The 24,009-nt window shown below is 39.4% G+C and overlaps 1 protein-coding gene across 1 annotated transcript; it reads left to right on the top strand.

The window, feature by feature from the left end:
- The first annotated feature begins 1,079 nt into the window (after positions 1-1,079).
- On the top strand, positions 1,080-19,742 carry polr1e (RNA polymerase I subunit E). Its single transcript, XM_036582971.1, has 12 exons — positions 1,080-1,237; positions 1,542-1,645; positions 2,343-2,419; positions 4,506-4,591; positions 6,753-6,805; positions 7,551-7,695; positions 10,544-10,654; positions 11,427-11,523; positions 14,761-14,891; positions 16,114-16,192; positions 17,962-18,093; positions 19,527-19,742. The coding sequence occupies exons 1-12, from the start codon at positions 1,171-1,173 to the stop codon at positions 19,660-19,662; spliced, it is 1,218 nt and encodes a 405-aa protein (XP_036438864.1). The 5' UTR covers positions 1,080-1,170; the 3' UTR covers positions 19,663-19,742.
- Positions 19,743-24,009: the final 4,267 nt, after the last annotated feature.

Consider the following 24,009-nt stretch of genomic DNA (forward strand, 5'->3'; position numbering starts at 1 on the left):
CTTATGCAGTTATATTTGATTATCTGTCAATGATTCAAATGATTACCCGACCATGAAAAAATGAAATGCCGTTTTCCTAAGTGTTGACATAAACAGGACTACAAACTTTGTCACGTGAATTACGTCACTATCTTACATCGGACGAAGTGGCGGAGGTAAGATCCACGGGTTTTGTAGTTCGATTGCATTTTTGTCTTCATCGTTATACATTTCAGCAAAATAATATATATTGCTACATGTCGACTGTCCCCATAGCAAAAAAAATCATCTTAAAATCAAATTTAATTCGTTATTAAAACGTCCTCGTGGGGTTTCAAGGTGTTCTATCAACCTGCAGATGGCGACGTTCTGCACTTTCTGCACCTTCCCATACAGCCATTTTATTTACTATCCAAAACTACCAGTAAACCCGAGTTTTTATATGTAATGGTGATAATAAAATAGTGGTAAATGGCAAAAAATATTAAACGCTTCATACATCTGGTTTACCAACCCTGTGAACAATTCTGACTAGAACGGTGCATTTCACACTAAACCACACTTAAAGGGGAATTCCACCAATTTTTTTTAAGTTTCTGTATAATGTAGTGTTCGAGATGTAAAGAGTCATTCAGAGTGGTTTGATGTGAAATGGTTCACTGTACAGAAACTTACAGACTCTGCTTTAGAGTGGTGGCGATAGGAACACACAGCACAAATATAGCCACTACCGAACCATCAGTGAACATTTACAGTCTTTTTATATACATATAAAATGTATGTATGTAAATGTATGTAATGTTGATGATGGTAAAATAGTCATAAATCTTTAATAATTTTTCCTTGGGAATTATTTAGCCTCACAACGCCCTGCATGTGCCCCTCCACCATGAATGGATTAAAATACATTAATAATGGATTAAAATGTGTAACTTTTTGTGAGGGAGCTTTTAGAGGTGGACGTCTGGTTCCTATCACTACCACTGTGGACAATTCTGACTCTGTAAGCTTCTCTAGAACGGTGTATTTCGCACCAAACAACACTGAATGACTCTGTTTGCATCTCAACCGTTTACCTTTGTAGATTTTTTCAAATGATTTTCTTCCCCTTTAAACTGCACTGAGCTGAGCTGAACCGCAAGGCGGCGCTGTTCAGCAGACGAGCTGTGCGGAACTTCAGCAGTAACAACAATGGCGACCTGTGTGTGGAAGCCGTGTGAAGAAAGAGCCGAAACGGAGAAAGACGGCGCTGTTATTGGTAAGTTTAGTCCCGAAAACTAGTTGACCTCTTTTGTCGGTTAGTGGCTGTATGTCTGGGTGACCGGCGGAGTGAAATTCACAGTGTATCATTATTTTCAGCCACCCACGTGGTCTGAGCTTCCAACCTCAGACTGGAGAGTTGAATCTCGAGCTAGTACATTACACAGGTTTGCATCTGTACATGGCAGACCTCTAAACTGGACTTATATGACCACGTTAATCCACCCAGCTGTCATATAATCGGTGTCACTTAATGACATCAAGTCATTCTGTTCTTACGACGACTCGTCTTTGCTTTGCAGTCAAGTTTTCCAACGGACACGTGAAAAATACTGACCAGCTGGACTTCAGGCTCTTCAAGCACGTCGATGGAGTCAACCCGAGAAAGAAAAGCAGACGGATTGTGGTAATAAAAGAGAATATGGTGGATGTATATGAAAGCACTACATTCATACTCAGTGGATGAATATGCTGATCAGTGAGTTCAGATACTTTAAAGGGCCCATATCTTACATTTCTCCTCAGTTTAACATGTCCATATAGGTCATAACGTTTATGTTTACCAAAGACATAATAATGCTTTTTTACATGACCGTTTCCAACCTCTCTTTACGCCTTAGAATGAAACAGGCTTTTTTTGTTACTGTGCCTTTAAGACTGGTATATATGCAAATAAGGTCTGTTCTGATTGCCCTGTTTTCCAGCTCCTTCAAAGAAGCGCTACATTCAAATTTTAAGGAGAGTTTCATGAAGCAGATGCAGAGTAGTTTGTACATTAGAGCTGCCCGATAAATCAGACTTTTTATCATTACGGCGATATGAGTTTTCGCGGTTATAGTAATGTTACAGAGAGAACAGAGAGACGTCATTAAATTACCAGCACAAACCGTTAAGCCTGGTTTATACTTGATGCGTGGCGAAAGTCGGAAGGGTCCGCATGGCTAAAATGACATCACACATCCAGACACACCCCTGAGCGAAAGATTTGCGAGTCTGTCGATCGCCGTGTCGTGCGCGTAAACTGTTAGGAGAGCTGTACGACAGAAAAGCTTTTGTGAAAGCAGAGAGGTCAGTAGGAATGTTGGTTGTATTTTGTTTTCTAGGCTGCAGAGTCTGACAGGCTGACCTATGTCGGAAGCAACTTTGGATCGGGTTCCCTACAGTGCAACAACCTCTGCAGGTATGTGTGGACAGTGTTCACAAGACCTGGAAGAAGCGTCCTGTGGCCATATTGTTGACATTCCATCAGAATAACGCGTGTAAGCTGTCAACACCAGCTATGGCTTCCAAGTCAAGATGTCAAGGAAGAGTCAGTTGGGTCGGAGGTGTTGATCTGTGCCAAATCAAAAAAAACTTATATTTGAGTTCTGATTGTATGTTATTGCCCATGAAAACCTATCCAAGCATCTACAATTAGCTTGTAAAAATGCTGCGTCAGCATACACATCACAGAAACTAAAAGCATGCAAATGGCTGGAATCATATAATTAATTTTAATTCATCTGTGGAAAAGCGAATAAGTGTTGTAAGTATAGTTGATGTTCGGTAGGGTTGATCAGTGTTGAGGTTTTTTATATCGAAATCACAATTCTTTAAATCACAAGGGCTGCAGTTCCTTTTATATGAAAGCCAGTGTTATCAAAAACGTTGTCTTAAGTTTTAAGAGTGGAAACTGAACCCGGTAACACAGAGCTTGTGAAGTGCCTGTAGACAAGTTAGGCCAATCAGAGGCAACCAAACCTCTGTGTGTTGTGACTTCACAACCACAACTTACTGGCAGTTTGGCACGCTCCTTTAAAGGGTCGAGCCTCAAGCCGGAAAAGGTATATATTCTGGAACTTCTTGGCCAAACAAAACAGGTGTGAACCTTATACCTTACAGATATTAATCACAATTTAAATTGTAGTTTAATTGTAGAAAATCGCAATTAGATATTTTCCATCATCAATCAGTGTCAACACTTAAAAGTGATCAAGGGCAAAACTACAAAATTCATCCTTCACATAACTTTCTATGTGTGACAAAATGATGAGAACAGACTTGGTATGGAGAGACAGCTGGAAAGCTTGGAAAGTTTGTTCTTGCTATCCATAGATTTCTCTTGCATTAGCTCAGCTCTTCAGCCTCTTTCCCCTCACAACGTCAGACAGCCAGGATGCTGTAAAAGCTTACACGGTTTTGTTTTTTTGTGGCTGTTACTACGGCCATGAGTCACACAGCACACCATGGCTATATTTTATGTCAGGATGCTTTATTAACTGACAGTGTACAAACAGTGACTCTGTTAGTGCTACTGTTGCTGCCTGGCCAGGGAAATGTCAACAATATGGCGGTGGCTTCAAGCGTGATGTCAAGCAAATACTATGTATCAAATGTGATAGTTTGGCTCGTATTTTGAGTTTGTACACTGTATGTCCACATGTTTGTGGCCACCCCTTTTTATTTGTGAATTCAGTTGAATTAAGGTGCTTTCACTGCTGACACATGAGTTCAAGGGCACACACAGCTTTTATAGTCTCCACAGAAAAGCATTGACAATAGAAGAGGATGCTTTGGAGTAGCTGCACATAAGGCTAAGGTCACCATGTCCAATGCCAGGCGTAGGGTGGAGGGGTATAAAGCCCCCCAGCATTAAGCTATGGAGGAGTGGAACTGCGTTCTCTAGAGTGATAGGGCACCAACCACTACCTTTGGGATGAGTTGTAGTGGTGTTCGTGACCCAGAACTAATCATACAACATCAATATCTGATCTCACTAGTTCTGCCACTACCGAATGCAATCAGATCCTCACAGCAATGTTCCAACATTTAGCATAAAGCCTTCCCAAAGAGTAGAGACAGTTACTGCAGCAAAGGGGGTAAACTCCTTTTTAATGCTCTTGATTTTGGAAGAAACATTGATCAGCAAGTGTCCACAAACTTTTGGCCATATAGTGTATATACAAGTTGTTAAGGACATTATTGTGAAGGCAGATGAAGCACAGATTCATATTAGTACCTAGGATTTCGGCTAATTACTCTAGCTGATGTTGGCTTGGTCCAGAAACAGTGGTAAAGTATATTTCTCTGACAAGTTAATATGTTGATAAACAGACATGTTGATTTTAATTATGCTGAGTTTTTGAATAACTTAATTCCCTTTTAGCTGGATCACTCTGCTGTACTTTAGAGGTTCAGTAGCCATGGGTCAAACAGTTTCTAGGTTTGGTGGAGTGGACCTTAAAATGCTCCAGCTATGTTTCTGAAAGGCCTGCTATTCTTCACAGGTATTTTGTGGGGGTTTTGGACAAACGAACCATGGAGATGAAAGTGCAAAGAGCCCAGATTTTCAACCTGCAGCCCAGTATACCAGGTATACAAATCATCACTGGTTGAAAAGATGCAAGAATGTGAAACTAAGGATTATTTCACAAAGCAGGATTACTTAGTTAGCTAGACAGTTTAAGCCCAAAGAAGAAGAGGAAGGGTCAGTCGTATGAAACAACCTGTATTAGACATTCTTAGGGGACAGTCGTATCATGGGGGGAAATTTTTTTATTTATTTTTTTTTCCACAAAAAATTCACTTTTAAGTCCATACCGTTTAGATATGGAAACTAAGCAGTTTTGAATTCATTATTTTTGTGATGTCACAAAAGCCAACACATTTACAAATGTCAGCCTACCGCAGTTTATCTCATGTTGAGAAGTGCTTGAGCCTAGGCTTTTTTTAATGAGGCAGAGATCGTCTCCACTTATGCTGTTTGTGTGGGTTTATGTTGCTGAACTCATTCATTTTTACTTCTTCTCATTATTAGTGATTGTGCATTGCTGATTTATATTCTTCTTCTTTTTTTCATACTTTTCTGCTGGATTTTTTGTCCGCTAACTCATCCCACAGTTTTTGAGATATCAACACCTTTCCTACTTCGGAATGTTCGGTCTGATTGGAAACGACGTGCTTCTGTACAGCTTTTTAATCCAATGTACGTTTTTTCTTTAATCTTTGTTAATTTACTAATGTTTCCCATAGGAATGAAAGGGGGGAAAAATAGCACGTCCATCTACAGTATTTCTGCTTGACCAAGAGACACCGTTTAGCATATATCTCAGGGCAGGCCCCTGAGCATGAATTCAGTTTTCTGACCAGCACTCATCTGTTTGTCACATTTTTCTCATCCCTCGTTTCTCCCCTAGGGTCCCATTCATTTTCGCTACCACACAAACTCTATTAATTCGTTGCCCTACAGCCACCAGACTGCATGTACTCACTACGGGTAGGACATTAAGCTCCACTGCACAGCCATAACGAGCTGCACTCCTCTGTGTGTGGTTTTCTCATCCCTCATTCCCCCTATTTAGGTCCATTCATTTTCACCCACAAACAAGACAAATACTTTCCTTTCACTGACAGTTGTATCAGTCTGTCTTGTAGCTAGTCATTGTTTTCCTCTTTTTCCTTCAACACTTCAGAGCATAACGGTCTTTTCGAACTGATTCTTCTCAAAATATGTCCAAAATAAAAGTGCCTCGGTTTGGTTATCTGGGCTTCGAGTGAGAATGGAGGCTTGATTTATTTCAGGGTTTATTAGTTTGTTTTCTTTGCCATCCAAGAGACTTCCAAGTAGTCTTTGCCAGCACCGAAGTTCAAAGGCATCTATATTTTTCTTGTCCCACCGGTTTACTGTTTGCCTTTTACGTCCATAAGGAACCACAGAAAAGACCATATCCTGGACACATGCGACGTTTATAGAGACGAATTGTTGCATTTGAAGATCTTTTCAAGCTCCTTTCGAGATCCTTGTTCTGCTGAGTGCCAGTCTGAATTCATTTCAACTCAACCGTTTTTCAATGTTATTTATAATCCTTATTTTTGTTACTGTGCTTTTTAAGACCAACATATGGAAAGGGATCTATTCTGATTGGCTTATGCATATTGTAAGCAGTCATTAAAAGGCTGTTTGAGCCCTTGAAATGCCCTTTATAATTTGAATGAATGGGCAGAGCTAAACTGCTATAGACTGTGTATAGGAGGATATTTGTAAATGTATTGTTTTTTGTGCCATCAAAAACTCTGATTTCAAATGGGTTTTACTTTCCATATACTGACTGTATGGACTGGGTATGTTTTGAAACATGAGCCATGTTTACATACCATATCAAACTACTATTTCCAGAATGTGAGAACAATTTAGTTTTCCATGACACAGAGTGCTTAACTGATGAGGTATAGAGAGCTTGCAAAATGATTATATGAAAATGAATGATAATTCTAGGTACATAAAGCCCTAAAAATATCATATATACACAAGAATAATGTATTTGAAAAATGTAGGCTCTTAATATGGGATCTTAAAGCTTTATCATGTCACACCATTTATTATATTTAATTGCGGTTATTACTTTGTAACATCATTGTCTTTAGCCTAATGAATGGGGGATATGAATGATTTATTTCCATTAGCACTACCGTTCCTTTCTTTCCTGCTAAAGACATCATTTAAAAGTTATTCTGGTTTTGTCTGATCTTCCCAGGAGAAATCGTAGTAAATGATGACAAAAATGAGACCAAATCCTACAGACAGAAGGTGAGACTATATTTCTGCCCTTTGGAGTTTATATGTAGCAAACCTCCCAAATTAGTTGCTTTTGCCTTCTTCAGAGTTAAGAGTTAAAATAGGTTAAAGATGAATTGTTAATATCAAGAAAACCTTTCTTTATTTCCCTCTTAATCAAACTCTTAAAAAACTCTTTTTAAAAAGTGCTGAAATATTTTTTTAACCTAAAGATAGCTTCACACTTGTCTTAGAGTGTAAGAGCTGACAAAGCAAGCTCTAAAACTGGTTATTAGATAACCTATATTAGTTAAATATAATATAATTGTTTAAAAATGTATTTAAAATATTGTTATAATGGGTATATTTGTTCAAATAGACTAAGATTTTCCTGTTGGCTCTTTTGTCCTGATTCTCCTGTTTTTGAATGTGCTGTGTTCTGTCACTGAGCAGGTAAAACTGAACAACCAGTTAACAGAAATAGCAGTTCATTCAATTCAAAATGTGTCTTTTAGGGTAAACTGTAAACTTTATATAATATGATATTGATGGTGAATATGATTAATGACCTATAGACTTTCTCAAGAAAATGATTAAGGCTTTATTAATATAATATCTGGAAACTTAAGGTGTTTTAATTTTTTGTTTTTAAAGAAGAACTTCTTTAATTTTTTCTTAGGAAGTTTCATAAAAATCCAGCCCCTTGATCCTTAATCATTAGATTTTGTAGACGAAGCCCTAATGATGTGTTTTGTTTGTGTTGTTTTTGTCATTGTAGGTGGATGATCTCATTGAGGCATTTGGCACGACTAGACAGAAACGAGCTTTAAGCTCTAGACGACTGAACGAGGTCGGAAATGAGACTCTGCAGAAGGCTGTGGACCGTGCCGCCGGCAATGTGATAGATCAGAAAGGCCTGGAAGGTAAACGCCCACACACGTTTATAAGTACTGAGTATTGTTTGTACTCATACGCAACAGTGTACACCCCCGATACCCAATTCAGCATTGTACCCCATGTAACAGTGTACCTCCAGAACCCAATCTAGCATTGTACCACTACGCAATAGTACCAAATTACATACCAAAATACCAATTATTAAACACCGAATACCTGTACCAACCCAAATCCGCTGTGATTCAGTGTTAGATAACAATAAATAATTAAACATGAAAACTTTTAAGGGCACTGTTTATCACCCGTATGGCATAAATAGTGCTCAGTGGGGTAAAGTAGCCTTGGTTAACCAAGGCAGAATTTTTTTGGGCTTAATATGGCTTACTACAATTGCATTAAAATGCATGCAACACATAACAACCACCTAGCAACCATATAGCAACACCATATCAACCAGATAGCAATGCCCTAGCAACCACATAGCAACACCATAGCATCCACATGGGATACCATAACAACACCAGAGCAATCACTTAGCAATACCATAGTAGCTACCGAGCCACCATCTAGTAACCACCTTGCAACACCATAGCAACCACTTAGCAACCTAGCCACCACCTAGTAACCACCTAGCAACACAATAACAACACCATAGCAACCATTTAGCAAGGCCCTAGCAACCACCTGGGATACCATAACACCGTAGCAACCATCTAACAACCACATAGCAACACCATAGCAACCACCTCAGATACCATAGCAACACCATAGCAGCTACCTAGTAACCACCTAGCAACCACATAGCAATGCCATAGCAACCACCTGGGATACAATAACAACACCATAGCAATCACTTAGCAATACCATAGCAGCTACCTAGCCACCATCTAGTAACCACCTAGCAACACCATAGCAACCACTTAGCAATACCATAGCAGCTACCTAGCCACCACCTAGTAACCACCTAGCAACACAATAACAACACCATAGCAACCACTTAGCAATGCCCTAGCAACCACCTGGGATATCATAACACAGTAGCAACCATCTAGCAACCACATAGCAACACCATAGCAACCACCTGGGATACAATAACAACACCATAGCAACAATCTAGCAACCACATTTGCAACACCATAGCAACCACATAGCAGTACCATAGCAGCTACCTAGCCACCACCTAGTAGCTCCATAGCAACACCATAGCAACCACTTAGCAATGCATAGCAACCACATAGCAACACCATAGCAGCTACCTAGCCACCACCTAGTAACCACATAGCAACCCCATAGCAACCACCTCTGATACCATAGCAACAACCTAGCAACCACTTGGGAACACCAGAGAAACAACCATAGAAAATAGCAACAACCTAGCAGGAAGTGGGAATTATTTAAGCTGTGCAAACACATGTTTCTGGTTAAACATGAAAACTTTTAAAGGCACTGTTTATCACCTCTATGGCAGAAATAGTGCTCAATGGGGTAAAATAGCCTGTTTACCAAATCAGAATTATTGGGCTTAATATGGCTTATTACAATGACAATTGCATTAATGTGCCCAAATCATGGAAAACAGATTTTTTTTCTTTGCTTTTTCTAAATAAAAGATGCAGCATGTAAACATCAATACAATTTAAAACATACTATTCACACCCTATACACTACAGTCTGTATAAACATACTATTCACACCCTATACACTACAGTCTGTATAAACATACTATTCACACCCTATACACTACAGTCTGTATAAACATACTATTCACACCCTATACACTACAGTCTGTATAAACATACTATTCACACCCTATTCACTACAGTCTGTATAAACATACTATTCACACACTATACACTACAGTCTGTATAAACATACTATTCACACACTATACACTACAGTCTGTATAAACATACTATTCACACACTATACACTACGGTCTGTATAAACATACTATTCACACACTATACACTACGGTCTGTATACACATACTATTCACACACTATTCACTACGGTCTGTATAAACATACTATTCACACACTATACACTACGGTCTGTATAAACATATTATTCACACACTATTCACTACGGTCTGTATAAACATACTATTCACACACTATTCACTACGGTCTGTATAAACATACTATTCACACACTATTCACTACGGTCTGTATAAACATACTATTCACACACTATTCACTACGGTCTGTATAAACATACTATTCACACACTATTCACTACGGTCTGTATAAACATACTATTCACACACTATTCACTACGGTCTGTATAAACATACTATTCACACACTATTCACTACGGTCTGTATAACATACTATTCACACACTATTCACTACGGTCTGTATAAACATACTATTCACACACTATTCACTACGGTCTGTATAAACATACTATTCACACCCTATTCACTACGGTCTGTATAAACATACTATTCACACACTATTCACTACGGTCTGTATAAACATACTATTCACACCCTATTCACTACGGTCTGTATAAATAAACAAATCTGCATAATTTTGATTTGTGATGTCACGAAAACCTACACCTACATATATCCACTTAGTCTACAGCAGTTCATGCCAAAGTTTTAAGGAGGTTTCAGGCCAGGCTGCTTTTTGAATGAGGCACATTAGAGGCCAGCCAATCAGAACAGTGCTCATTTACATGTATCAGTCTTAAAGGTACAGTAACCAAAACAAGATAAATCCTAAGGGGTAAAGAGAGGTTAAAAAATGATCATGTGAAAACAAACTGACTGTTTTCGGGACATAAAACTCTAATGAAAATATAATTAATAAAACCTCTATTAATATATGTGCTTCTGTGGCACGTTTTCTCTCTCTTTCCATCTTTCAGTGCTGCAGCAAGAGGTGGCAGATTCGGAAGCTCAGACAGAAGTCGCTCTCTTCCTCCCACCTTTCAACAAGAATGCGGATAAGCGTGAAGACGTTTACCCCTTCAATGGCCGTATCCTTCCCCTGACTAACGAATCACTGTGTCTGGAGTTAAAAACCTTGTTGTGGGCTTTGTCGCTATAGGCATGTTGGCTGGTACATAAGCTTTGGGGTTTTGACAGTGGCACCTTAAAGCTGCTGTAAGCAATACAGGGTGATTCAAAAAGATTCATTTTTTTCAAAATGGTTGATTTCACTTGTAAATCATTACAGAACAATGCAGCAAATTGTAAATGGTTAACATAATAAACTTTATGCTCACTTAATTTTACAAGTGCTCAATACGACGTCCTCCAGCTGTATGGACAACGTCAACGCCGTAGTCAGATTCATCCCAGACTTGATTGAGCATGTCGGGTGTCACTGTACTCACGGCTCTTTCAAGGCTCTTTCAGGCTCTTTTTCGGATTTCGGAGATCATCCAGTGTTGTGGAACCAATGACGAATGCTCTGAGCTGTTGGAGGTTCACTGCAGACGAAAAATTGCATTGCACAGTTATGACCGGATTCACTCTTATTGAAGTGGAGTATGCAAAACGCTTTCTGCTCAGGGGTCGCCATCTCCTCGCAGACTGAAGGGAGCCATCTTCTGGTGACAGTCAGAAACTCTATGACCCCCTTTTTCAATTTCGTATGTGATTGGTTCTTAGGCTCGTAACGGTTGTAAAAATATGGCACTTTAAAATCGGATGAATCTATTTTGAATCACCCTGTATTTAGAAAACTTGTCATTCTGTGTTTGCTGAGTCTGACTGCTGGTCATAAGGACCTTAACTTTGTATTAGTTTTGTCTCCGGATGAGTTGAATGCACTTAAGCAGGTTGGGGAAAAGATGGCTGGACTGACCTCAGAAGACCTTCTGAAAATGAGAAAGGACAGCAGGTGAGAGGACATTTTGGTTTCAGAGTTAGTCAAATATATTACCATATTTGGTAGCCATTGTGATACTGTCACAGACTGACATATTTAGTTTGCTCTTTGTTGATAAGTAATTTTGTCTATTTGTTGTCTTAGACTGGCTTTACACAGTGAAACCTTAATGCAACTAGTTGCCTGCAACATAATTTCCATGCGCCTTCACACTTACACAAAGTAATTAAAACACAATCAGTAGCAGCTTGTGTTCTTTGTACACTGTATGGTTCTTGCTATAAAGTCATCCATGAGGTGTAATTTATATATTTTCAGCACTTTTATTGTCTTCCTTTTTTTTATCTGTATGTCTGTCTTTTATCTATGGCTATGTTTAAACAGCAGGTAAAAGTGGCCCAAATATGTGACACAGATGTGTCATCTGTGTGGCAGTGTGAACAGCAAAAAACACATTGAATCTGACATTTCCGAATTCCGATTTGAGACGCTTTCATATGTGGTACTGAAATCTGATCCGTATCCGATCAGTGCGAGTCAGTCTGACCAGCCAGATCAGAATTCAGCTTTTGCGTCAATTCAACTGGACATTCACCATAATTTCGCACTGCTGAGACCTCAAACATTTGGGATGATATTTCTGTACAAAAAATCAGAAGAGACTTATCACAACCTCTCCGTGTTTGAAGAGATTTCAAAAGAAATGGCCGAACGTGGCTGTAGGAGAAATGAGGCTAAAGCGTCAAAGGACAGTTGAAAGTCTGAAAGCGAAGTTTAAGGAATCCGAGGACGCGAACCAAAGAAGTGACTGTGGCCGATAACGTGCACTTTTTATGGCGAGCTTGAACACATTCTAGGGTGATGAGCCCAGCTGTCAGTCAATGAAGCTTCCTGATCGCTCCTGTGATGCTGGCAAAGATGAAACAAGCCACGTTTACATGCAGCCTAATAATCCGTTAATAATCCGACTAATAGCTCAATCGGAATAGAACACGTCCAACACTTCAGTCGGAATAGTCTAGCCTGATTGAGGCCATTAGGAATACAATTTCTATCCGATTGAACAAGGTGGGTAATCCTGTAAATAATCAGTTAAATAGAAGAATAATAGCCATGTAAACTCCTGTATCGGATTACATTTCCAATCGCAACGTGCAAGTTTCTGCGCACTGTGCGTCGCGTCATTGCAAAAGCACAGAACTCATAAACCAGCTCTGGCAAAAGTTTATTACGTTCAACATGGCGGAGCAGAAACTGGTCTGCAGAGGAGACGAAGTTTATGCTCTGATCTTTAAACAACGGCGGCGGGACGGGCGTCCAGCTTATGTGTCTCAGAACACAACGTCTGCCTCTCGGCCTTCTTTAATAAGTACATGTGAAGGACGTTTTCCTGAGTCTGACATCATTTTAAAGTAATTAAAAACTCCAGTCTCATCTCACTCGCACTGGACCTCACGTGATGATCGCTGTCATGGTAACGTTTACACTAAGTGGTACTCCACGCATGCGTGATATTTTGGATCGGATTACTTGTAGTGTGCATGTAAATGAAGATTTTCCATCGGATTGTTGAGTAGAGTGAGCATATAAACACCCCAGTCTGAATCTGTAATCGGAATGTATTCATTCGGATTGGCAAAAATCTTTGCATGTGAACATAAGCTCCAGAAAGCTCTGGCAGCGGACTGGACTCCCATTCATTGGAAGTCATTGTTTATCTTTGGATGAGCCAAGTGAAGCAACATGAAGCATTGTTCTTTTGCGCATGCGGGTCAGTTTGGGAGCATGATCTATTCAGACTAATGTTGCATATACAGTAGATCGAATTTAAAAGATAATGTAAACAGCCAAACAAAAAAGAAATCAGATTTGGGCCACTTTTACCTGTTGTGTGACCATAGCCTGTGTATCAAGGTTTCTTTACTATATATTAGCTTTTTTTAATCTGATGTGTAACAGATAAGCCTTTGAAAATCAATGTTTAAGTAGCTGTTATGGTTATAACCTGCTTGATGTCTCACTTAGTTTGTCCTGGGAGCACAAGTTCATCACAAAGCGTTTCTCTGTCTCCCCTTCTATAATGGTTTATCCTTTGTATCCCAAATTAATCTGAGCTCTGTGCGAAATTAGGGTAGACTTTATCTACACAAATTGTGTTGAATTAAGTCTAGAAAAGAATAAATGGTGGCACAAGCAGCTGATTAAACAGCAGTAGCTGGCTAGTCACAACTGGTGACCACTGTTAGCTCTGAGAAATTCACGTTTGTTGTCCTGGTTCAGGAAACTAAGAATCTTAAGTCAAAATCTTGTCTCCTTTCCAACCACCCAGTCAAGCATCTTCTGTTTCTTGAGCAATGATCTGGTGAAATCAGTGGTTTGAAAGTATGGTGTTCGATGTTCTCATATGATGCATTATTTGCATTTGTACTGGTTGATGAAACTTCGTCTTTGATGAAAGTTGGAATTCTTGCAGCCGTTGTGGCTGAGTTTTAAATAAGTTTCAGGATGCTTTACTGTATGCATCTTAAAAGGAATGTCGTTTTGTGTAGGTTTCACAGCTAACAGTGCATGAACAGTTTGCATTTACAGTGTAAAGCCGGCATTAATGGTTCAAAATAATACTTAAGTACTGAGAAATTCTTAAAATAACTGTCTATAATTATTAGGGGTGTAAGGATGCATTGATTCAATTCTGGTGCATAAACTTTATAATGTTGGAGCCCATCATAATGGATTACAATGAAATTCATTCAAGTATGCACTCATTTTTTGGCCAAAACAAAACTTGCAGGCTTTTTTGTAATGCTTTGTTTTATTTTTATTTATTTATTTATTTTTATTATTATTTTATTTTATGTATTATTGTCTATATTCCATTATATTCCATTTAACTCTTGGCTGTCTTGTACTGTGCTTCATTCAAAAAGTAGTTTGGGCTGAAACACTCTTTGCAACTTTAATGTAAATGAGCAGGGCTTAACAGTGAATTCAGAGCAGGCTGTTTTTATAGCGCAAGTGTGAAAGTAACGGTGTTTACATACTGCATCACGCTACTTTATTTCAGAAACTAAGAAAAAAATCCGTTTTCTGTATGGGCCCTTTACAGAATTGTAATTAAATTGAATCTTTTAAGATTAGAAATGTGCATCCCAAGAAAATGATGATTATCAGATCTAGAAAATTTTTTTGGCCATATCACCAAGCTCTAAAATTGCAGTCTCATGGAAACTGTCTGTGTATGTTTTGTAGTCCAGAGACTGTGCTGAGGCTTTTGGAGTGCCTGCCCAAAGACCCTGAAGCTCGAAACAGACAGGCTTGCTGCACCTGGTACCTGCTGTTCCTCATCAGACTTGCCCAGCAGAAGAAACTTTACTACAAGCGTGAGTACTGAGAGTTACAGCAATTGTGCAGATTGTGCATTAACTTAATTTTTTTGGACATACAAACAGTGATGCCTGAATACATCTGAATGATTTTGTTGATTTTTGAATAGGTTTTTGGTACCATTTTCCAACTTAGGTGACCAAATTCCCATTATTGCAACATTTGGAGATATATCTGTAAATAATGTTGGGTTTTTATTCCTAAGCTTTTTCCATCCACATCCTGTATAACTTTACAGGAGAAGGAAAAAACTGATGACCAGTTAATGTGACAAGTTTGTATTGTAACTCATTTTCAGCTGTTTTTGTTCGTCCAGTCATCGAAATTTTAAAACTACAGGAAGGGCAGGAGGCATTTTCCAACTACTGAAAAAAAGACAAAATGGAGATGCAAGGTTTTGTTCCGACAGTGACGGAATACACTGGCTGTGTTTACATGCAATATTTTTGCCAATCTGATTAAACACATTCTGATTACTGATGAAGACTGAGACTGTTTATATGCTCACTCTACTCAACAATCTGATAGAAAAGTAATCTGATCCAAAATTACATGCATGCGTTGAAACTTTGTCTCCTGTGCAGACCAGTTTCTGCTCCCGTTATGTCGAACGTTATAGACTTTCACTATTACGCGATTATTACACTATGGCGCGAATGCTCATAGAGTAATAGAGCTCAAGGTGTTGCCCTTCAGATTCCCCAGATCTTAATCCAGTCCAGCATCTGTGTGACGTGCTGGAACAACTAGTCCGAGCCCTGGTAGCTCGACCTCAGAATTTACGGGACTTAAAGGATGTGCTGTTAATGCCATGGTACCAGATACCACAGGGAACCTTCAGATGCCTTGTAGAGTCCATGGCAGGTTGGAGGTTTTTTGGCAGAGAAAATTGTTTTTTGCACTTCTATCTCAAAATATCAACAAATATTGGGGATTTTCTTTGTACTTATTCCATAGAACATTTTGTTGTCTTGCTTCATTTCCTTCCTTCAGAAGTTCAGCAGCAATAATACAAACTGGGTTTTTTGTGGTAATGTGTTAATGAGAAATGGAATGATAAATGCAAAAAAAAGAAGAAAAACTAACTCCATAAACATTTTATCTCCTGGCTGCCATAAGGATTCTGTTTCTCCAGAATGTCTTCTTCAATATTATATAAATATTGCTTATCTTATTATTTTCATTCTGTTTGTCTGTTTGTGTTTTTATTTCTTTAAGTTGGGGAAGACGACTGTCCACGACTCATCTACAATAAAGTGCGGAAGATCTTCACCGTGGAGACTTTTGCTAAAGGAAGGTTTGTGCATTAGAGTTCAAACAGAACTGTGACTTTTATCAGAGCTGAATGTTTTTCTGAGGAAATCTTGTAAGATTCCTTGTTTTAATTTAATATGACTCTGCAGTGTATGTACTTTTTACAATCTGACAGTTAATAATTAGGGCCAGACTTTTTAGTTAAATGCAAAAGTTTTGGCACCCAGGTGAAATATTCAGTGTTTGTTTTTTCTCCCTTCATCTCCTCTAAGTGAAAATAATTACACATCCTCTACAGAGAACCAGCATAGTTTTATGCACAACTGCGTTTTTTTTGCTGAATTTAACATACTGGAGAAAAACAATAAAACATTAAATGTGCCCTGTGCAAAAATATATTGCACATTTAACATACTTGAAATCTTAAAGCTGCACTATGCAAGTTATTTTATTGTCCGAATTAACCAGCATTACTAAGTCAGGAGCGCTGCTGCGAGTCGTATTTTCCGGACCACGTACGTCTTTATGTATTAACGTCAAGTACAGGCTCAGAAAAGAAGGTCCAGCTTGATGTTACAGAATGTTCTTCTGCACGTTGCATGAAACTACACATTTCCACCAGAGAGGTCTCCAGATCCCCAAATCTTACCTAGAGTGAACATTGCGCAGAGATGACTAATGAAAAATAAGAAAAATACGAGGTAATCAACAGAAAACGAAACTGTAAAACCATTCTAGGCAGCTCCAGTCCCAGTTTCACAACGTTTACATCATTTAACTACAATAATTATTGAATTATTTCATTTTCTATTATTTAAAAGGCCCATATTGTGTAAAATCTGATTTTCTCTGCTTTATTGGAATAGTTAGATGTTGTATATAAATCTGTTAGTTTCAAAACGTAATGTTCACTCCCCAGTCCATACAGACCACATATATGCAAAAACACCCCATTTTAAATTCATTGTTTTTGTGATGTCATGAAAACCAGCAAATTTTATATACCCACCTATTCAGCAAACAGCAGTTTAACTCCGCCCACTCATGCTGAACTTATAAAGAATGTTTCAGCTCAGACTACTTTAATGGAAAGCGCAGGTCAACCAATCGGAACAGAGCTCATTTACATACATCAACTTTTTAGTGCAACCTGTTTCATTTAAAGGATGCAGGAGATGTTGAAAAATAGTCATGTGCAAGTGAATAATGCTTGGTTTTGGTATGTAAAACTACACAAACATCATAAATGGACTTCGGGGTGGGGGAGGGGAAGTAAACAAAAATGTATGATAAACAACCTTTGACAGTTTCTGATAATTTAAGAAAATGTCAGTCAGTAAAGCACTGTTAAACTATTTGGATATAAAAGTAAAACTTTAAATCTAAAAATATCTGCCAACATTTATTGGAATTTACATCCTGCTAAAACTGGTCAAGCCCTTGTAATAACTGCAAAATGAGGGTTTTTTTGTAAATGGCTGAACCTGGAGATCCTTCAGTAAGTCTTCTTTAAATTTATGTTGTGGTTATGATACAGTGCGTTTAGTGTGGTGCCTGTCGTGCGACACTGACGCATCCAGGCTACGACCTTTCAATCTGGCTATCTGTAGTAATCTGAAGACTTGAACTAGATACGTTATTCCAAACAAGTTTTGCAAGAAATTGCATTTCACAACCTATTCTGATAAAACTAGTCCAGCTCTATTAGTGCTACAGACATTTCCAAACATTTTTATTCACTATTTTTTTGTAGAACGACTTACAAAGTGACGACTCTCTTTCTCACGTTCTCTCTGCTTCTCCCTTTCCCAGAGTGAAAAGCACAGTGTCAGCTTCCATGCAAGTAAAGTTAGCCTCCTATTGCCTGGCTCTGCTGCTGCACGTGGGCGACCAGACGGCAAACCTCACACTCCTACACAGAGACCTGAATATTAGTGAAAGGAAGTAAGTTGCTCTCTTTCACACATACAGAGTAATAATTCATCCCCTCTGTCGTGAAACCAAATGTCTCTCTTTCATCTCTTTTGTTAATTATCAGTCATTCTTATTGTATTTCCACCAGTGCTTTTTAAAGCTGCATAAAGCTGCCCATCATAAGGTGTTAGAACTTTAAAGGAATAGTTTAGCAGTAAGATCTACTTTGCAAATCCACTAATTTTTCCCTTTTACCCCAAATAGAGTTGATCAATCAAGGCAGGTTTATTGACCTAATTTGCTTCTTTAGTTGTGCAAGCTAACACATTATGTAGCTACTATATTATGCCAGTTTATACCACCAATTAGCATTGTACCAGCTGCATGCTTCATTTACACTTCATGTCAGATTACAAAATGTTTGCAACATAAGATGCTTGCTAACCCTACAAGATGCTGAGAAATTAGTTCATCAGACATGAAAACTCATTAAAAGTGAAAAAGACGACAAGTTCAGAAAACAATCCTTTGTAGCGAGTCTGACAGCTTTGTTCCCAGGAGAAAACTGTAGTGATGTTAAACTAAAATAGACCAAAATTAAAGAGCTACCGTTGTGGCATTAGTAAGTTTATTGAGTACAAGAACTCTCGCTTGCCATACCGAGGACAAAAGGTCCCTTGCCATAAAATTTGTGAAGATGGTCAGAAGAAAGCATTGTGTTCTATGTTTCAGACAAAAACTAAAGTTGATTGTCTTGCGTTCTTATAATGATAATTTGAATGTTGAATGAACATTTTCTTTTGCCCACCTCTGAGCTACAGCTACTGAGGAGAGAAATTATATGTGGAAAATATATATACTGCTCAGCATTGATAATGTTGTTTTCTGATTGCCCCTTAAAATTGTACAACAACAGAAAATGTGCAAACTTTACGATTAACAATTAACATGAATGCCATGTTCATATTTTTAAAAAAGTCAGATTTTACTGGCGGTGAGTTTGCAGTTTGGGGTTTTGGCAGATTTTGCTACAATCAAACGCCATAAGTTTAGGGGGCCCCGAGTGGCGCAAGCGTCTAAGCGTTGGCCCTATCATCAGGAGATCGTGAGTTCGATCCCTGGTGATGCTACAGCCATCCGTAGCCGGGAGTCCAAGAGAGCACAGTTGGCCTCGCTCTCCCTGGGTGGGCAGGATGGCCCCCCCCCCCATCACCCAACGCGACGTTAGTCAGCGCAGGCGTCTGTTAGCTGACGTAACAGATCTGGCGGTTGGCGCCATAAGTTTAAGAGGTTGTCCCCAGACCTGTAGTCACACCAACTGACCACTTCATTAAATACACAAACTTGTTTGTACACCCACTCTGGTCCTCTTACCGTATTGGAGCATTTTCATATTGTTTATTTTTATACATATAGATGTGCAGTTAAATACAATGCAAAAACATGTACTTTTCTGTTTATAGGATGCTGGAGGTGGCTAAGGCCATGGGGCTTACGCTCTCCCGCCCACGGGAGGAACACAGAACGGCCTTTTTGGAGCTTCCACTGGTTCGCTACGATCGCCACCCTGAAGAGAAGAAACGCAAGAAGATGCAATAAACTCTCAATAGCAGTAGACTGTTTTGAAGTTGTGTTTAGTTTTGCAATTAAAGGGACACTTCAACAGAACTACTCATTTACATTTGTCCCCACTAAACTATGGTTAGTTTTTGTGTTCACGTGTTGCTTAGAACTGCAAGGTGACCTAAAAAGCTACGTTCATAAAGCAGTAATAGTGGCCCAAATCTGATTCTCTCACCAAATCTGTTAGTTTGGCTGTTCACAGTATCTTTTAAATGTGACCTATATGTGAAATTAGTCTGAACAGATCACGCTCTTAAACTGACCCACATGCGCAAAAGAACAGTACTTCATGTGACTCGCTCATCCAGAGGAAAACTATCAGAATGGAGTCAACAGTAACAGTCGCTCCCTGAGGTTTCAGTTTCATCTTTGCCGACATCACAGGAGCGATAAGAAGTTCCGATGGCTGAGAGCTGGACTCATCACCCAGAATACATTCTATCTCTCTGTAAAGAGGGCATGTTAAATATTCTTGGTTTCTTTTAGCTTTCCTTCCAGACTTTTAACTTTTCTTTGACACTGCAGCCTCATTCCCCCACAGCCGTTGGCCATTTATTTTGAAATCTTTTCGAACATTGGATGTGTCTTCTAATTTTGTTTGTACAGAAATGTCACCCCATATGTTTGAGGCCTCTGCAGCCTGAAATTTGATGAATGTCGAGTTGGATTGACGTAAAAGTCACTTGAATTCCAGTCTGGCTGCTTAGACCATATGTGTCAGGCTTCAGTCCTTGCAGGCCAAAACACTGCAGACTTCAGCACACTGCCTCATTAAACACACCTGATTTAGCTCATCAGCTAATTATCAAGGCCTTCATGAACTGAATTTAGAGCATTAGATAAGGGTAAACGCTAATCTCCACAGCATTTTGGCCTGGAAGTTCCCCAGTTTGACATGGCTGGTTCAGACTCAATCACATTGCTGTATATCGGATACATATCAGATTTCAGTGCCACATATGAAAGTGTCCCATATCAGAATCGAAAATGTCAAGATTCAGTGTGTTTTTTGCTGCCACACAGACAACAGAAAAAGATGGGATTTGGGCCACTTTTACATGCTGTGTGAACAAAGCCAAAGGAAAGGCTATTATCTGACCTATAAGCAATGCTAATTAGTCATTACCATGATGCAAACAGCCTGCCAGGAGTGTCACATAATTCCCTTAGGACAAATGTCAGACAGTTTTCAGGCTAAATTGACAGAGACAGTGAATATGCAGGGGGGTTTAGCAACTTTTGCATTCAAATGAGCCAATTTCTTCTGATATATGCAAAAGCATGAACAGGGATCTTCCTTGTAAGTAACCAGCCTCACTCACTTTACTCAACTATGTGTGCACCACACAAAGATAGAAGGCAGCAGATCCTGCCTTATATGTCTATAATCACTTAATTTATGTTCATTACACGAGTTTAATGTACATATTTATGGGAAACAGTTTGAAGATCAGTTTTTGAAATTGAGTGTAGTTTCAATGGTAGAGTGATTGCTGCTAAATAAAACTGGGAAAATGAATCTGGGTTTAGATTATCAGGCCCAGGTTAGTTTAGATTAAAGTGAACCAGAATCGGATTTTCCATGCATACTCTGACATGTTTCTGAACGAGGGTATCTGTGCCAGCTAGGAGTTTTCACTTCACAATGGGGTAGTGGGAAGGGGCTGTGAAACATGATATTATTGGTTATTATTATTTTTCCTCACCCACTAGTGCATGGTGGCGTAATAAAGATGTCAGAAGACATTTTAGAGGTGGGCAAAAGTTATAACATTTTCAAGAATTGTCATTAATTGATATGATGAATTATGCTAATATGAACCAAGACAAAAAAAAAATCAATTTTAATTTCCAGCTGACTTAAAGATTAGATTAGCAAGATGCACACTACATGGCCAGAGTATGTGGACACCTGACCATCTATGAGCTTGTTGGACATGCCATTTCAAACCATTAGCCTTTAATATGGAGTTGGTTCCCACTTTGCAGCTATAACAGCCTCCACTCTTCTGGGGAACTTTCTACAAGATGTCGGAGTGTGTCTGTGGGAACTTATGCCCGTTCAGCCAAAAGAGCATTTGTGATGTTGGGCGAGAGGGCCTGGCTCGTAATCAACGTTCCAGTTCATCCCAAAGGTGTTCAGTGGGGTTGAGGTCAGGGCTATGTGCAGGCTGTTCCTCCCCAACAAACACGGCAAACCACGTCATTATGGACCTCCCTTTGTGATGGAACAGGAAGGGGCCTTCCCAAACTGACTTTGTATGCTGTAGCATTAACATTACCCTTCACTGGAACCAAGGAGCCTAGCGCAAACCCTGAAAAACACCCCAGACCACTAGACCATTATCCCTCCTCCACCAAACTTTACTGTTAGCACTATTCATGCCGGTACGTAGCGCTCTCCTGGCTTCCATGAAATTCAGATTCATCCATCAGACTGCCAACTAGTGAAGTGTATCTCATCATTGCAGGGAACACGTTTCCACTGCTTTGGGGTCCAGTTACACCACTCAAGCCAACACCTGGCCCTGTGCATAGTGATCTTAGGCTTGTGTACAGCTGCTTGGCCACAGAAACCTGTTTCATAAAGCTCCTGATGCGCAGTTCTTATGCTGATGTTGCTTCCAGAAGCAGTTTGGAACTCTGCAGTGAGTGAACAAATAGTAGGGGTGGGCATCTCTAGGCACCTCACGATTCGATTCAATTACGATTCAGAGGGCTGCGATGCAATTATAAAATGATTATCAATGCATTTTGATGCATCTTTTTTTTTCTATACATGATTTCTGTTTTCTCACTGTGTGAGGACTTTGTACTTCTAAAGCAAAGTATTTGTAATGATCCATAATGAATTTACTTCCAATATCTTTTATTAATAAAACAAATGGAAGTGATGTGACAAGTGAACTAGAAGACTCTCATTCACTGCTCTTGTTTGGAGCATGTGAAACACTGGCTGCCACTCATCTGTGATAAAATGCGCTATTATGGTGACATAAGATCCTGTGGCAGTGGATGTCCACGCAGCACGTTACTTCAGGTCTGGTCTCGTTCTAGAGGGGGGGGGGGTTGCTGTGTCAGTAAAATATCTTCGAGACAGGACGTGTGCAACATAGAGCGAAAGCCCTGGTTCTCAACAACTGAGAACTGGCATGCAGACTGCAGGTCACATAGCAATGCAGTCTCTCCTAGCTAGTAGCTAACGGAAAGGCAAAGAGAGAGATTTAAGATGAACATTTGGAGACAAATGGACTTATTCACATTTATAAGCAGCGCAGTTGGTTTCCTGGTACGTTAAATCTGCAACGAGAGACTGTCAAACACTAAAAAGTGGTGAAGCTGAAGTCGCTTCTCTTTCTCATTTCCCCGTTCCACCTTAAATAGTGCTGCGTTTACATTCAGTGCCTCAGTCAGAGTTTAAGGTGGAACGGGAAAATTTGAACAAGAAGCTGTGTGCCACTACAGACTGTCCGGATGCTGCACTTCCGCACTTTCAAGTTCCACCTTTTGCATTCCGTCAACATTATGTTATAAACTAAAATTTAGAAAATCGATTTTTTAACATTCGCGAATCGATTCAGAATCATTCACGTCCGCATCGCGATGCATATAAGAATCGATTTCCACCCCCCCAACCCTAACGAATAGAGGTGATTTTTACATGCGGCACGCTTTCTGAGCCATTGTTGTTCCAAGATGCTTCCATTTCTCGATAGTAGCACTTACAGTTGACTGGGGCAGATGTAGCTGATCCAGATCTACTGCCATGTTTAAAATGACTGAGCTCTTCAGTACAGCCCATTCTACTGCCAGTGTTGTCTACGAAGGATTGCATGGCTATGCACTTTTTTACACCTGCTAGCAATGGGAGTGGCTGAAACACCTGAACCCAATAATTAAGAGGGGTGTCCACATACAGTATGTGAGGAGACCTAAGAGGGTTTTCCTCTTATATTATCTTGAAGACTAGTGAATGTGACATCACTCCCAAATGAAAAGGCACATTTGAAACATTCCATAAATTTCTATTTAGATTGTACAACATGTATAAAAATGAAGGCATACAGTAAAAATAGGCACATTTTCAGACATCACATATTGCACTATATGGGAGAAACGTATGATGGTTGAGTAATTCAGCACAGAAAACCTTGACTCTGACTTCAGTCTGTCTCTGTTCTCTGTTGAACCTCTGCTGCAATAACCACGAGAGCGAGCAGGCAATTTACTCGGTAACAAACAAGGTGCCGCTGTGAACATACCCTTTGATCAGCCAGCGTTTTACAATTCAAGCGGATTGCTTGTAATGGAATCAAAGGTAGT

This window comes from Colossoma macropomum, unplaced genomic scaffold (genome assembly GCF_904425465.1).
Source record: "Colossoma macropomum unplaced genomic scaffold, Colossoma_macropomum, whole genome shotgun sequence".
Lineage (NCBI taxonomy): Eukaryota > Metazoa > Chordata > Actinopteri > Characiformes > Serrasalmidae > Colossoma > Colossoma macropomum.

What these genes read in the sequence shown, in the direction of transcription:
- polr1e (XM_036582971.1), top strand. Translation starts at nt 1,171, where the DNA reads ATGGCGACCTGTGTGTGGAAGCCGTGTGAAGAAAGAGCCGAAACGGAG. An exon ending in AGAAAAGCAGACGGATTGTG is followed by an intron (nt 1,646 to 2,342) that starts GTAATAAAAGAG and finishes TTTGTTTTCTAG; the next exon opens with GCTGCAGAGTCTGACAGGCT. An exon ending in CTGAATATTAGTGAAAGGAA is followed by an intron (nt 18,094 to 19,526) that starts GTAAGTTGCTCT and finishes TTCTGTTTATAG; the next exon opens with GATGCTGGAGGTGGCTAAGG.